The 16,593-nt window shown below is 41.1% G+C and overlaps 1 protein-coding gene across 2 annotated transcripts in view; it reads right to left on the bottom strand.

The window, feature by feature from the left end:
• CEP89 (centrosomal protein 89) overlaps positions 1 to 16,593 on the bottom strand; it is a 76,460-nt gene that overhangs the window by 7,529 nt on the left and 52,338 nt on the right. For both annotated transcript variants that reach the window (XM_060084575.1, XM_060084576.1), the window contains 3 exons: positions 8,235 to 8,390; positions 7,512 to 7,653; positions 3,959 to 4,048 (listed from right to left, as the gene is read on the bottom strand). In XM_060084575.1, the coding sequence (XP_059940558.1) occupies positions 3,959 to 4,048; positions 7,512 to 7,653; positions 8,235 to 8,390 (388 nt within the window). The remainder of the gene's footprint in view (positions 1 to 3,958; positions 4,049 to 7,511; positions 7,654 to 8,234; positions 8,391 to 16,593) is intronic.

Raw genomic sequence — 16,593 nt, 5'->3', positions numbered from 1 at the left:
TGGATTAAAGCTCCTATTATAACTAAGTTTCCATTTCCCCTTGTATCTCCTGTAGTTTATAAAATTTGCTGCTGTGTTATTTAGTACGTAGGCATTCATAACTACTATATATTATTAATTGTAGTCTTTAGCATTATCAAGGTCTCTCCTTTTTTTTTTTTATTTGGTCTCATTTAGTGCTTTTGGCCTGAATTCTCTCTTGGCAGATGTAAAGATCGCAACTATGCTTTCCTTTTGTTTGCATAAATCTGTATTATCTCCACTCATTCTTCTATTTTTCATCGTTCTGAAACACTGTTCCTGACTGTCTCTTGGTTCTGGCATGCAATAGTGTTTTCCTTTATAATATAATCTAAAATTGTTTCCTGTTAATGGGTGAATTAAGCTCATTTATATTTTCTATAGGGCAGATTTGTTTGCCTCAATTTTATCTTATGTTTTATTGTTTTATCTACACACATTTTTAAAGACTTTAATGTAGTCTGTTTTGTTTGCTCTTTTGTTTAATTTTTAAAATTTTTTTTGCAGTACGTGGGCCTCTCACTGTTGTGGCCTCTCCCATTGCGGAGCACAGGCTCTGGACGCGCAGGCTCAGTGGCCATGGCTCGCGGGCCCAGCCGCTCCGCGGCATGTGGGATCCTCCCGGACCGGGGCACGAACCCGTGTCCCCTGCATTGGCAGGCGGACTCTCAACCACTGCGCCACCAGGGAAGCCCCTCTTTGCTCTTTTTTGCTGTTGTAATTTTGCTATTAAGGAATGAATCTCTTTTGAGTCTTGTGGTTACTTTTATTTTTATGCCTTGATATTACATGTCCTTAGTCCCCTCATTTATTAAAGTAACATAATGTTAGCTCCTGACAATCTTTTCTTCACTCTTCCCCTACTTAAATATGCTTAAGCTCCTCCTACTGAAGTTTTCATCTTTAAATGATATCCTTTGACCTCAGTTATTACAGGTAATGCAATCAGCAAGTTCATTCTACTTTCTAACTTCCTTCCCCCTTTACCTATCATTTTTTCCTTGGTTGTATTACTTCTACATTGTCAGGTTGTATTATGTCTACATTTTATTGCATCAGCCTTATCCCTGCTTTTTTAAAGTCTTAGTTCACAGTTAAATATATTCTTTGTTCATGAGCAGTACTTTTCTGAAATTTGCCCAATCATTTCTTGGCTGAACTCAAGTGGATTGATCCTTAGGAAAGGTTTATGGAAAAAACGTTCCAGAGTTCTTATATGGTCACAGCTGTCTGAAGAGCAGCCTGGTTGGATGAAAACATCCTTGAATATTCATAGATGGAATTCCACTGTTCTCTGGCATTCAGTGTTGTTGTTGAGAAGTGTGATGTCAACATGATTTTCTTTTTCTTATGGCTTGGTCTTTTGCTGGGGTGTCCAAGGTATTCTTTCTTTATCTTGAAGTCACAGGTCTTGGTGTCAATTTTCTAGGGCCATCCTGGGTCAGTTTTTCATAGGTACATAATGTGCCCTTTCAATAAGTAGATTCAACTCTTCATTTATTTCAGAAAATTTTATGAATAAAAACTTCTAAGAATTACTCTTTGGAGAAGAATAAGTGCCATTGTTTTGATTTCTGCTTTAGGTAAACTGGATCTCTATCACTTTCTACTTGTGTGTGTTTTTTTTTTTTTTTTGGCTGCACTTTGCGGCTTGCAGGATCTTAGCTCCCTGACCAGGGATCGAACTCGGGCCCCCAGCAGTGGAAGCACAGAGTCCTAACTACTGGATGGCCAGGAAATTCCCTCTACTAGTTCTTTTTATTTCTGCCTTCTTGTCTTTGCCTTTCTCATTTATCCTTTATGTCCCTTATCCTGCCTTTATGATATCTTTCTCCCTGGGCTCCTTATAATTTAGTCTACATTTCTCCTTTCCTTCTATTTCTTCCCTGAGTTGTGTCAGTTCCATTTCACATCCTCCTTTGTCTGGTCATCTGTGTCTCTGCTTTTTGGCATTTTTTCTCAGCTTTTACTGTTTTATTGAGTTTTAGCTACCTGGCTACCTGCCTACCTCCTTACTTGTCTATCTACCTACCAACGTATCAGTTCACCTTAGAGTACCTTAGGTTTCAATTTTGATCTCCTTTGTGGCAACACTATTTCTGATGTGCTTACATCATGTGTAAGAAAATTATACTTCTATTTTTCTTAAAGAATTTTTGTATGGAGGCCACTGAATTCTTTTGGGATGAGATGAGGTTCCTGCGACAGTGAGAGCAATGGGTCAACTTCCAAGCTTCACACACCATTTCTCTTGCAGTCCCTTCTCTGGCTCTCTGAATCCAGCCTGGTTCTGAAATACTTCTGCCTGCAGCTCTGATTTCCCAGATTTCCAAGTTGATGTCCTCACTTTTAGGAGGGTTCTGCTAAGGTTTCCTGAGATGTCACCTCTGAATTTTTTTTTTTAAGATTTTTTTTGATGTGGACCAGTTTTAAAGTCTTTATTGAATTTGTTACAATATTGCTTCTGTTTTTTTATGTTTTAGTTTTTTGGCCATGAGGCATGCGGGATCTTAGCTCCCCGACCAGGGATTGAACCCGCACCCCCTACGTTGGAAGCACAGAGTTCTCAACCACTGGACGGCCAGGGAAGTCCCTGTCACCTCTGAATTTTGACAAGCCTTTTCCAGGTCTCTTCCCCTCACTTTCCCAGAGATCCTGCCCTATCTGACCTGGATCTGGCTCACAGATTTCTTCTCTGGGTGACTGGGTGGAACTTTTTTATATTTACTGTTCTTATTCAGATGAACAGTAATGAGACAAATTCCCAAGACAAGGCCAACCGCTCTGAAGATCAGACCTTCTCTTTGGGAAATAAAAGCCAACAGGAAAACCAGGAAAAAAAGAACAAACTACAACTGCTCTTTTTCACCCATAATACTTCTATGCAGATTCCCATCATTAATAGTGTGGTATAATCCTTCTAGCCTTTCTGATGCAGAGTTGAGATACTGTTTTGTATACTGTTTTTGATCTTGTTACATTTTTTAAATTGTAGAATATATTATTTAATTCCCCCAATAGTTATTGAATTAATTGAATACCATGCACCAGGTGCTATTCTAGGTGCTTGGGATATACCAGTGAACAAAAACAGAAAAAGAGAAAAAATCCCTGCACTTGTTATTCTGGTCAGAATAGACAAACAGTAACCAACAAACATAATAAATAAATTACATAGTCTGTTAAAAGGTGATGTTGTCTCTGGAAGAAATAACAAAGCAAGGATAGAGCCTACAGATATTTCTGTGTCTTTTTTTGTTTCTAAATAGCTGCATGGTATCTTATTGTGCAGATGAACCAAAGTTTACTTAATGAAAGGAGAGGTGCTATTTCTTTCTTTTTTTTTTTTTTTTTGGCCGCACCACACAGCATGCAGGATCCTTAGTGCCCTGACCAGGGATTGAACTCGTGCCCCCTGCAGGGGAAGCACGGAGTCTTAACCACTGGACTGCCAGGGAAGTCCTTAGAGGTGCTTTTGTTAAAACATTTTATTTAATTAATTTATTTATTTTTGGCTGTGTTGGGTCTTCATTGCTGCACGCGGGCTTCTCATTGCAGTGGCTTCTCTTGTTGCAGAGCACGGGCTCTAGGTGTGTGGGCTTCAGTAGTTGTGGCACACAGGCTCAGTAGTTGTGGCTTGCAGGCTCTAGAGCACAGGCTCCGTAGTTGTGGTGCACAGGCTTGGTTGCTCCACGGCATGTGGGATCTTCCTGGACCAGGGTTCGAACCCGTGTCCCCTGCATTGGTAGGTGGATTCTTAACCACTGCACCACCAGAGAAGTCTGAGAGGTGCTATTTGGGTGCCAGAGAAACCCAATACTGCTTTACTCTGTGGATGATCAGTGATACATACATGCAAAATGGGTCATTTTCTTAAACATGGAAATCTGACCCCAGGAAGCCCATTCCCATTAGAAATGGCTAAATGTCCACTTACCTTGAATTTTTCCTCCAACCTTCCCAAGCGAATATCGCCTTCTGTGATTCTGTTGAGAACTCCATGCTTCTCACTTTCTAAACATTTAGCCTACAGAGTAAAGTGAAAAGAAAAACAATGGGCTCTTAGTTTAACAGGAAAATTAAACTAATAAAAAATCTTCTGCTAAGAGTACCACTACAAAGAGTATTACCATTCTGCCACTCGTCCTGGCCTGACACCTCTCCAGCCCCCCACCTCCAGATTCCTACCCCCTGTGTGAGGGCCGTGGGCAGAACTTGCACCAACAGCTGAGGAGGGCAAGAGCCGGGAGCGGCAGTCTGGGCACCCCTCCTGGGTACAACTGGAAAATCTGAGCCCCTCAAACAAGGGGGATGTGAGCTTCCAGGACACTTCTCTATTCTTGGGGAATATACCATTCCTTCCATCATATCCAAGGAACAAGCGCCAACATGCAAATAAACTTCTCACTGGACTATTTGAATAATTAACAAAATTAAGGATAACTTGAGATGAACACACAATGCCATTCTCCAAACCAAACGTGAAGGGCAGGAGATTGAAGAGAGATGTCACTGAAGTGGAATGATTTCGATTAATATCCAGATGGGACATGAACTACTACACACTATACATTAACCATTTCAAATGGTAAAATGTTTTTAAAAAGTAAAGGTGAGCTTTCCTTCTAAGGTAGTACAGTAGTGACAAGTGATTTTCTAGAAAGGAAAACTAAGACCCAGGGAATTAAACTTGCCGCAAGTCACATGGAAACCCATCCTAAAGGGATTCGAAATGAAGACGCCAGTATCAATAAATTACTATATAGGGGGCTTTCACAAAGCCCAGGAGACCAGGACAGGGTAAGGTGAGGGTGCACGGCCAACAGTCCCATGACAGGGCAGAGGCAGCCAGTACCACCCACGAACCCCAGCTACAGAGACTGGTCTTGGGGCTGCCAGGGGCAAGGAGCCTGCAGGGCCAAGGGGACAGCAGTCCATGTGCACACAGAGGTCCCTCATGGTGGGTGGAGCCAGGGCAGGCTGAGAGCAGCTCCCCCCGCATCTGGAGGGTCTGAAGATTCTAAATCTGAGCCTGGCTTTCAGGCCATAATAACAAAGGTCAAGGCGGGAGGAGAGAACACAATTTATTAATAGTCTGCTGGCTTAATATGTAACTTTTAAGTATTTGGACAAGCAGTATATGGCCTCCATTTGTATTTCCATCCTGGGTCCACAAATATGAGGAGTGAGCCTAAGGGGACCGTCTGATGGTCGAGGAGGCTCTTGACTTCATCATGGAAGCCTGGGATGCTCTCTGGCCCAAACAGGAGGTACAGGGCCTGCCTCCTGGGGGAACCAGCATGTCCCACCCTGTAAACAAGATGGCCCTGACACGAGGCAGCCAGGTTCCCATGAGTGTTTGCTAGATGAATGCGTTTGCTGGGCACTTTCCATTTTTCAACAAGCTTTTGTGTTGCCCTCGATATCCCAGTGGGTAAGCTCAGGAGACACAGCAGAAGAGGAAATGGGCACTCAGCACTGGTACAGAACATGGCAGAGACTTCAGCACTTGGGCTGGGATAGTGACCTCTCAGGAGGGGACTATTGGTTCAGGAGGTCTGAATGCTTTTAAGGCTCCTACCATGGCATGTCAAAGTCAAATTGCCTCTAAAAGACTCGGGGAAGGGCTCAGAAATCACCAGTAACGTATAACCACACTTACCACGCTCGTACCAGCAACTACTATAATTAAAAAAAAATTTGTAACATTAATATAAGTGCAAAATGGAGTCTCAAGACTGGCTTAATTAGCATTTCTTTTATTACAAGTAAAGATCAACATTTTGCCCCAAGAGCTGTATACTATTTATATGTCCTCTTATGTAAACAATGGCTAAAAGCCTGTGTCCATTTTCCTATGGAGGAACTTAACCTCTTTCTAACAGATGGGAATAAGCCTGTGACACATCCTGACAGACTCTCTGCCCCTCAATCACCCTGAGGAAGGGTGGAGTTACCTCTAAGTTGGCTGATTTCTGACTCTTACAGAAAGTCTGCTGGGCTCTTGGAATGACATGCATTAAATTATGACTTCTAATCCTATGCCACCAGAGATTTGCAACATTGCTTAAATAAACATGTTTAAATGTACATAAGCAATATGTATTCAAAGTAGAAACATCATAAAATGCAGATAGGTAAAAAAGATTTTTAAAAAAAATCACCTGTCATTTCACCATTTGGAGATACAGTTATCTGACTCACTGTTATATTTTGTGGTAAATTCTATCAGACTTTTTTCAACACATAGCTTGGCACAGCATCTGTCTTCTTTCACTGCACAACCTGCTGTAGACATCTTTTAAAATCAGCGTGGAGATGTGAGATCATGCCCACGGCATCACTCTTGCTGGCTGAGCAGTGCTCCATCATCGAGGGCAGGGGTCCCCAACCCCCAGGCCACAGACTGGTACCGGTCTGTGTTAGGAGCCGGGCTGCACAGCAGGAGGTGAGCGATAGGCGAGCGAGTGAAGCTTCATCTGTATTTACAGCCGCTCCCCATCGCTCATATTACCGCCTGAGCTCCGCCTCCTGTCAGATCAGTGGTGGCATTAGTTTCTCATAGGAGCGTGAACCCTACTGTGAACTGTGCACACGAGTGATCTAGGTTGTGTGCTCCTTATGAGAATCTATTGCCTGATGATCTGAGGTGGGGCTGAGGCAGTGACGTTAGCGCTGGGGAGTGGCTGTAGATACAGATGATCATTAGCAGAGAGGTTTGACTGCACAGAGACCACAATAAATCAATTGCTTGCAGACTCATCAAAACCCTATCAGTGAGTAGCAAGTGAAAACAAGCTCAGGGCTCCCACTGATTCTGCATTATGGTGAGTTGTATAATTATTTCATTATATATTACAATGTAATAATAATAGAAATAAAGTGCACAATACATGTAATGCGCTTGCATCATCCTGAAACCATCCCCTGCCCACCCCGGTCCATGGAAAAATTGTCTTCCACGAAACTGGTCCCTGGTGCCAAAAAGGTTGGGGACCGCTGATCTGGGGACCACCAATAACGGACTCAATTCCTTTCCTCAGGACTGGTGCTTCTAGAAACAATGTGGGATGAGTTACCTCTTTGTGCCCTTTAAACTGTGTCATTGGGATGAACTCTATTTAACCTGTCTAGGATTCTTACGTTTCATCTTCAGACAGGGACTACGTTAAGACAACTTTACAGAGAGAATATAAAGATGCACCCGTGTGTGTAATAGAGGCCTTATGACTACTGCTCCCAGTTGAATGGACTGATTCTGTTAGTTTACCTTCTAAAATATCATTTGCCAGTATTTAAAAGTTTGGGTTATTTGCCTTTCAAAAATGTTTTCACTGATGGTTGAAAAATAAAATTTTAGAGAACTTGAAAATTTATGGTTGAAATATAAAAAGATGCAGCTTTTTATGGATCATTAAAAAAAAACCTTTAAAATTATGTTTGCATATTAACTTGCAGCATACTTGAAGTAACTGAGGAAACTCACTTACCAAATACATAAGATTGTCACGTTCCTGGGTTATATTCTCTGCCAGGACAACAAGATTTGCCAGGTACTGGTGAGCAGACATTTCGTTCTCCATGGCTTTTTCCACCTGCTTTTTGAAGACATCAATTTTCTTTTGAGATCTCCTAGAGAGGTCCCCCAAATGGTGGAATAAAAAATTCATTAGCCTGCATAGCCAGGGCATAGTGAATATCTGTATTATAAAAATAGCAAGCATGTTATCATTTAAGTATATTTTGCAGCAACCTAAATCTTCTATTTAGTTTCAAGGTGAGAAGAAGTAACTGAATTTAAAGGAAGCATAACTACTGACTCCAAGCCAAGTCAACAAGAATCACAAAATGCTTAACACACTTAACAGACTAATACATATTATTCTATTAATTTTTTGGCTTGTGTTCTTTAAAAGATATTTTTGAAAAAGGAATCCAGTAATCCCTGGATTCGACTTTTGGGAAACACTTAGTAAAGAACTTCTAGAACTTGCAGAGTCCTAGGGTCAGCATTATGACTATCAACCGTAATTGAACAATCATGTTGGTTAATGTTGGTCATATTTTATATTTTGGTATTTAATAATCTCATTTATCCCTTTCCATTTCATTGCCAATATTAGAAAAAGAAAAGATAAAGAATATGAAATAGAATATTCCATTGTCTTTTTTAACTATTTAAAAAAAAAACAGCTTAAGAAAAAAAACCCCACCTATTTATTTTCTGTACTTTTTCGAGTTCAACTTCCAGCGCCTTGTTTTTAGCCATCAGATTTTTCTTCTCTAATAGCAGGCTCTTTTTCTGCACTTGCAGGGCTGCCAACTTTTCCATCTCAGCATTTTCTTTCTCTTCCTCCTTCTGCAACTGGCTGATGGACAAAAATATCACAAGCCTGTATCCAGTACACCGAGGTTAAACGAAGCAGCCGCTGCCAGGCAGGGATAGCACAGCCCCCCGGCCTGGGTGGGCCCTTTGGAGGGCTCTGTGGGAGCATTGTCATCCAGTCCCTGGCAGAGCTGGTGGGGAGCTCCTGGAGGGCAGCAGAGAGGGCGTAGCTGGTACCCACTGCTTTGACGGTAATGATCTAATCCCTTTTTCTGCCCACCATTTTTGCTTATGTCTGTGTGTGTATGTGTATTGTGCGTATATATATATATACACACTTATTTATACTCCCTCCAGAAAGAATTTAAGACAGCTTAATTTTTTACATAGTTATAATTGCCCCTCCTTCAAATCCTAATGCTAAAACAAATTTTATTTCATACTAAAATAATTATGTTTTTCTGATAAAAGAAACAAAAACAAGGAGGGCATACAATCAATATATAATTCTGGCAAAATGATGCCTGAGAGAAGAGTTATTCCTTCACTGGTTCTCTTGGTCAATTTTCACGAAATAACTGAGACCGAATAGGTAGGGCCACACACACAGAGGCTGCCCAACATTCTGAGCGATGGGGTCTCCCAGGGTACCACGTGGGGTTTACTACTTCCTGGCAGGCTGGCTGGCTGGCTGGCTAGTGAACAAGCCTCACGCTGCATGTGTTTGGGGTCTGCCTCACTTGCCACACAATTTCAATGACTTCAGCCTAGGTTAGCTCCCTGAACACCCAGTCAGGAATTTTCCAGTCTCCACTGCTTTCTAGTTTACTACTTTTAGTTAGTCAAAGACTAACTGGACACACCTGGACAAAACCCACAGAGTTGGGGTTTGAATTAAACTCATCTTGTATCTTTTTTCTTTGCTGTATTTTGTTTTGAGTTTAGAATTTTATTTAAAAGTATTTTTGCCACTTACCTGACACCAAAATCAATCAGTTCACCAAATCAGTCAAAAAGTTCACAATGAAAAGAAATCAAAGACAATAGGAAATGCTGGGAAAGTGCTGGTGGGCGTGCACAGCCGCCTCAGAGAGCAATATGTCAAAATCTAGAAAATGCATTTACACTATGGCCAAACAATGCCACCTCTAGGTATGTATTTAGGGAAACCGATAAACTGTACAAGAAAGTTTACTGGGGCATTGCTTAAAGGAACAAACTTAGAAACAATTAAACTTCCATTAATAGGCTAAGTAAAATGCAGTATTTCACATGATGGAATACCACCATTCAGTTAAAAAGAATAAACTCTCAGACTTCCCTGGTGGTGCAGTGGTTAAGAATCCACCTGCCATTGCAGGGGACATGGGTTCGAGCCCTGGTCCAGGAAGATCCCACATGCAGTGGAGCAACTGAGCCGGCGAGCCACAACTACAGAGCCTGTGTGCCACAACTACTGAAGTCCATGCACCTAGAGCTAGGGCTCTGCAACAAGAGAAGCCACTGCAATGAGAAGCCCGTGCACCGCAGCTAAGAGTAGCCCCTGCTCCCTGCAACTAGAGAAAGCCCGCGTACAGCAATGAGGAACCAACGCAGCCAAAGAAAAAAAAAAAAGAATAAACTCTATGTATCTATCTCAACATAAAAAGATGTTTGGGGCCTCCCTGGTGGCGCAGTGGTTGAGAGTCCGCCTGCCGATGCAGGGGACACGGGTTCGTGCCCCGATCCCGGAGGATCCCACATGCCGCGGAGCGGCTGGGCCCGCGAGCCATGGCCGCGGGGCCTGTGTGTCCGGAGCCTGTGCTCCGCAACGGGAGAGGCCACAGCAGTGAGAGGCCCGCGTACAGCAAAAAAAAAAAAAAAAAAAAAAAAAAAAAAAAAAAAGATGTTTGAAAATTGAGTGTAAAAAGTGAAGATACTAAAAGTATGAATTCACTTATGAACACATAAAACACACCAAAAAAATACTATGTCATTCATGGATACATGTAGAAATAAAAAATAGACCGGAAATATAATTCCAAGTTTATGACACTGATTGCTTTTGGAAAGCCAGGGAAAACAATGGGGCTAAGGATGGTGGTTAAAAGGGGCTTCAGCTGTATTTCTAACAATATAGTTCTTAAAACAAACAAAAAAAGGGGGAAACAATTTGCACACACATACACAAAGTTAACACTTAATATTTGGTGGGAGAAATAGTTGATTAAAAAAAAATTTTTAAATAAAATGTTTCCTATTCTATCCCTAGAGTCTCACTCCCCAGAAGAAACTTCTACTGACCATTTCTGATTTTAGTTCTTCTGGTGAAAAACCATGACTTAAATTTTTAAATTGTGAAATGTAATATAGAAAACTATACAAACGGTAAATGCATATTTTAACAAACAATTATAGGGAACACCCACATAATTACCACACAGGTCAAGAAACAGAACACTTCTGGTACCCCAGACACTCCCATGTGTTCCCTCCCACCCCCCCAGTCATAGAGTCCCTCCTTAATCATTTCTATAGTGTCATCGCCTATCTATGCATCACTACGGCTTAGTTCAGTTTGCCAGTACTGGAACCAGATATAAAGGGAACCAAGACCCATAATAGGTGCACAAAGGGACTATATGTGCTTTAGTGTCATTATGCCTATAAGACTCACCCGTCTTTTTTTTTTTTTTTTTTTTTTTTTTTTGCGGTACACGGGCCTCTCACTGTTGTGGCCTCTCCCGTTTCAGAGCACAGGCTCCGGATGCGCAGGCTCAGCAGCCATGGCTCACGGGCCCAGGCGCTCCGCGGCATGTGGGATCTTCCCGGACAGGGGCACGAACCCGTGTCCCCTGCATCGGCAGGTGGACTCTCAACCACTGCACCACCAGGGAAGCCCTCACCTGTCTTTTTGTGTGGCTATAGAATATTTCATTGTATCAGTACACCAAACGCTATACATTCGTTTTCCTGTTGACAGTCACTTGGGCTATATTCTGCACACACACTTGCAGGATTCTCTAGGGCAGTGCGACTCAAAGTGTGGTCCTCAGATGGATCAGATGGGCGGTCTCCAGCTGTCTGTTACTCATCCATAAGATAAGCACAGAAATTGAGAAAATGGCTCCAAAACTTTTATAGTATTTTAACATTGCTGTGACATCTGGGCAGTCTGAGGTGAGTGAATGCATTCTGCTGAACAGTAGCTTGGGTGTTGTCAAGTTTGCAGAGAGAGAAGCATGTGGTAGGAGCTGCATACTTGTCATGCGCAGCAGGAATACATAACAATTTATGATTTTAAGATTAATTTATCAACTGTAACTCAAGAATATATAAAAACCAGAATTCACTTATTTCACTGAAAAATAATTTAACTATTATTTTACTGGACACACTGACCTGGATTTATGATAAAGGGTTAAAGAAGAAGACTGAAAATCCAAAGATTTCTTTCTGCTTCCAGCCAAGACAGAGTTACAGAGACCAGATTTATTCAGCTAGAAAACCAGGCAAAACATAAGAAACAACAGTTTTCAGACTTTGGACAATAAGCAGTACAGGACTGTGATCCCTGAGAGGGAAATAACAAGGTGAGTACTACGACTGCTCCAGCTTACTGCCTGGCTGCAGTACAGGAAGGGAAAACCCAAACCAAACCCAGTGGACTTGCTGAGTTGAGGAGTCAGAGATCAGAGATCAGAGATCAGAGAAGCCAAGGCAGCTAGAAATTGTGGGCAGAGAGGAGGGAGTTCCAGGGAGAGAGGAAGCGCTCTGGAGATCTTTAGGCGGGGTCACCACCAGTCTTTGGCTGACTACTGCTCTGCACATGTATGAGAGGAAACTACCTGAGGCCGAGGAAAGAACCACGAGAAACAAGGAGGCAGAATAATTCCTGACATTCACCAAGAACTGGGAATAGTGCATGAGCCCACCAGCCAGAGTAGAAAGACCTTATAATATAAGGGAGATTGGCGATAAACCTCAGAAGGGTATTACTGCCTTTGTAGTAGGGTTAAACTGGCCCTGACTAAAGGCTGCTTTGGGCCTACCCTAACAAAAGCAAGCTTTGAAAGAATTCAACTACTGTCTAGTAACGTAAGTGTGCACTAGAACAAAATGTAACACTATTCAAAGCAGTGCACTAAATCTAGCATCCAGCAACACAAAATCTATAATAGTCAATATCCAATCAAGCATGGGAATAAGCAATAAAATAGGGTCCATGATCAAGAGGGAAAAAAAAAAATCAACAGAACGGATCCAGAAGTCAGAGAGATGATGGCATAGAGAATAACAGCATGGTGAGGAGAGAAATGAAAAATACAAAAAAGACTCAAATAGATCTTCTAGTGATGGAAAAAAACAAATGGAAGAGGTAAACAATACATTGGATGAGAACAAAAAGATTAGATACTACAGAAGAAAAGTTTAGTGAACTTGAAGACAAGCAATATAAACTACCCATTTGAAGCACAGAGCGAAACAAGAGCAGAAAAAAGAAATGGACGGAGCATCAGAGGCCCATGGGACAGTATCAAGTGGTCCCAGGAGGAGAGATGAGAGAGGGGAAAATAGAAAAGAATATTGAAGAAATAACAGCTAAATTATTTCCAAATCTGATGAAAAATATATATCCACAGCCCAAGAAGCTCAATCAACCTAAAGCTGAATAAACATAAAGAAACCACACCAAGGTACATCCTAAGTAAATGCTAAAAACCAGCAACAAAGGAAAATTATTAGGAGAAGCCGAAGAGAAAAGACATATCACTGTTCAGAGGAACAAAGATAATAACAACTGCAGATTTTCATTAGACACAATGCAAGACAGAAGGCTACAGAGAACACCTTTGAACTGAATGGGAAAAAACTCCAAAACCAAAAACCCATCAACTTGGAATCTTTACCCAGTGAAATTATCAATAAAGTTTAATGATTTTTCCAATAAAAGTACTGTGAATCTTTCTATTCCTTTCTATTTGTGACGCTTTGTAGATAGTTCTTTCCTTCCTCCTTTCTTTCCTTTTTTTTGGGCGGGGGGTCTTTTTCAAAATCTCATTTTCTACATATTTATTCCTACAAAGAAATACAATCGATTTTTATAAATTGACTTTGTTTCTACCAACATTGCAACAATTCATTATTTCTTTTTTTATTGAAGCATAGTTGATTTACAATGTTGTGTTAATTACTGCTGTACAGCAAAGTGACTCAGTTATACGTATATACATTCTTTTTCATATTCTTTTCCATTATGGTTTATCACAGGATTGAATATAGTTCCCTGTGCTATGCAGTAGGACCTTGTTGTTTATCCATTCTATATAAACCAGTTTGCATCTGCTAACCCCAAACTTCCAATCCATCCCTCTCCCACCCCCCTCCCCCTTGGCAACCACCAGTCTATTCTCTATGTCCGTGATTCTGTTTGTGTTTCACAGATAAGATAGGTTCATTTGTGCCGTATTTTAGATTCTACATATAAGTGATATCATATAGTACTTGTCTTTCTGACTTACTTAGTATGATAATTTCTAGTTGCATCCATGTTGCTGCAAATGGCATTATTTTGTTATTATTTTTATGGCTGAGTAGTATGCCACTGTATATATGTACTACATCTTCCTTATCCATTCATCTGTTGATGGACATTTAGGTTGCTTCCATGTCTTGGCTATTGTGAATAGTGCTGCTATAAACTTAGGGGTGCATATATCTTTTTGAATTCTAGTTTTGTCTGGATATATGCCCAGGAGTGGGACTGCTAGATCATATGGTTAATTCTATTTCTAATTTTCTGAGGAACCTCCATACTGTTTTCCACAGTAGCTACACTAACTTACATCCCCACCTACACTGTAGGAAGGTTCTCTTTTCTCGACACCCTCTCCAGCATTTGTTATTTGTAGAGTTTTTAATGATGGCCATTCTGACCAGCATGAGGTGGTACCTCACTGTAGTTCTGATTTGCATTTCTTTAATAATTAGAGATGTTGAGCATCTTTTCATGTGGATATTAGCCATTTGTATGTCTTCTTTGGAGAAATGTCTCTTTAGGTCTTCTGCCCATTTTTCAATTGGGTTTTTTTGTTGTTGTTGTTACTGAGTTGTATGAGCTGTTTGTATATTTGGGAAATTAAGCCCTTGATGGTTGCATCGTTCGCAAATATTTTCTCCCATTCTGTAGGTTGTCTTTTCATTTTGTTTATGGTTTCCTTTGCTGAGCTAAAGCTTGTAAGTTTGATTAGGTCCCATTTGTTTACTTTCATTTTTAGTTCTATTGCCTTGGGAGACTGACCATAGAAAACCTTGGTATGATTTACGTCAGAGAATGTTTTGCCTATGTTCTCTTCTAGGAGTTTTATGGTGTCACGTCTTATGTTTAAGTCCTCAAGCCATTTTGAGTTTATTTTTGTGTATGGTGAGAGGGTGTGTTCTAACTTGACTGATTTACATGTGGCTGTCCAACTTTCCCAACACCACTTGCTGAAGAGACTGTCTTTTTCCCATTGTATATTCTTGCCTCCTTTGTCAAAGATTAATTGACCATAGGTGTGTGGGTTTATTTCTGGGCTCTCTATTCTGTTCCATCGATCCACATTTCTATTTTTGTGCCAAAAACATGCTGTTCTGATTACTGTAGTGCAAAAGTTTATTATTAGTTCTAATGATTTATTTGTAGATCTGTTTTCTACATATGGAATTCTATCATCTATAAATAATGACACTATTATTTCTTTCTTCGCAAACTTTATAACTTTTCTTTTTCTTGCCATGTGCACTAGTTACCATTTAGTAACCAATGTTGTTTATGCTGTTTAGAAATGGTATCAGAGGGCATCTCTGTACTGTTTCCAGTCTCAATAGGAAAGCTTGCAACATTCCACCACTGAGAGTGACATTTACTGTAGTTTTATTTTTCAGCAGAACCATTAAAGAAGTTCACATCTATTACTAATACTGTTTTTAGAGTTTTTACATCTAGATTCATGAGTGAAAATGAAATGTAATTTTCCTTTCTTATACCATCATTGTTGGGTTTTGGTATCAAGGTTATATTTACCTCATAAAATGAATTAGAGAGCATTAACTCTTTTTCTGTTCTTTAAGAAGTGTTCAGGTGAGACTAGAATTATTTCCTCCTTGAATTTTTTTTTTTTTTTTTTTTTTTTGGTGGTACGCGGGCCTCTCACTGTTGTGGCCTCTCCCATTGCGGAGCACAGGCTCCGGACGTGCAGGCTGGGCGGCCATGGCTCACGGGCCTAGCCGCTCCGCGGCATGTGGGATCCTCCCGGACCGGGGCACAAACCCGTATCCCCTGCATCGGCAGGCAGACTCTCAACCACTGCACCACCAGGGAAGCCCCTGCTTGAATACTTTTAGAGCTCTTTTGTGAAGGTATCTAGGCCGGTAGTCTTCTTCAAGGGAAGATCTTTGGATTCAATTTCTTTAATGACTAAAGGAATATTCAGGTATTCTTTTTCTTTATAAGTCAGTTTTGACAAGTTATATTTTTCAACGAATGTGACTATTTCATCTAAATTTCCAAATGTATTGGCATGAACTTATTTTTAGGTGCATCTATTTGATGGATTGAGCCTTTTATCTCTATGAATTGATCCTCTTTGTTATGTGGAGTCTTTACCTTAACATTTATCTTGTCAGATGTTAATATAATTTACCACCTTTCTTTTGGTTCATGTTTGAGTAGTGTAACTCTTTCTGTCCTTTTACTTTTGAAATTTCTGTGTCCTTACGTTTGAGATGTATATCTTAACGACAACACAGAGTTGCTGTTGAGAGTTTTGGTAAACTACTCCGTGATACTGCTGCCTTGGCATCCATTTTGTGTGGCCAAGAGGCCTGCAGGGGTCTTGAACTGACACTAGCCCCACTCTGCAGCGCAGGCCCTATAACAGCCAGCAGGGTCACAAGTCAATGTAAGTTCCTGATATGACTCCCCCAACGATTCTCCTTCCTCACCTCGCAGGGCCCTCCCCTCATGCGCCCTTTAGGTAAGAACCCCCTCTCCCCCTTGAACCTTACCAAAACCCTGCTCTTTTCTGGTTTGAACTGACCAATTGGCCTTAGCCCAGGAAGCCCAAAGCACTCCACCCACGGACCCTAATAAAGGCATGTGCCCCAGGTCCTGCGGCTTCTCTCTGCCTGCACCTGCCTTGACCTCCCAACGTGGCCCCGTGAGGAGTGCTGTGCACCTCCTCCAGGACCTGTGAGCAATGAGCTCCTCTATTTCACTTTCCCTA

This window comes from Mesoplodon densirostris, chromosome 19 (genome assembly GCF_025265405.1).
Source record: "Mesoplodon densirostris isolate mMesDen1 chromosome 19, mMesDen1 primary haplotype, whole genome shotgun sequence".
Lineage (NCBI taxonomy): Eukaryota > Metazoa > Chordata > Mammalia > Artiodactyla > Ziphiidae > Mesoplodon > Mesoplodon densirostris.
This window is presented reverse-complemented; position numbering and strand designations above follow the sequence as displayed.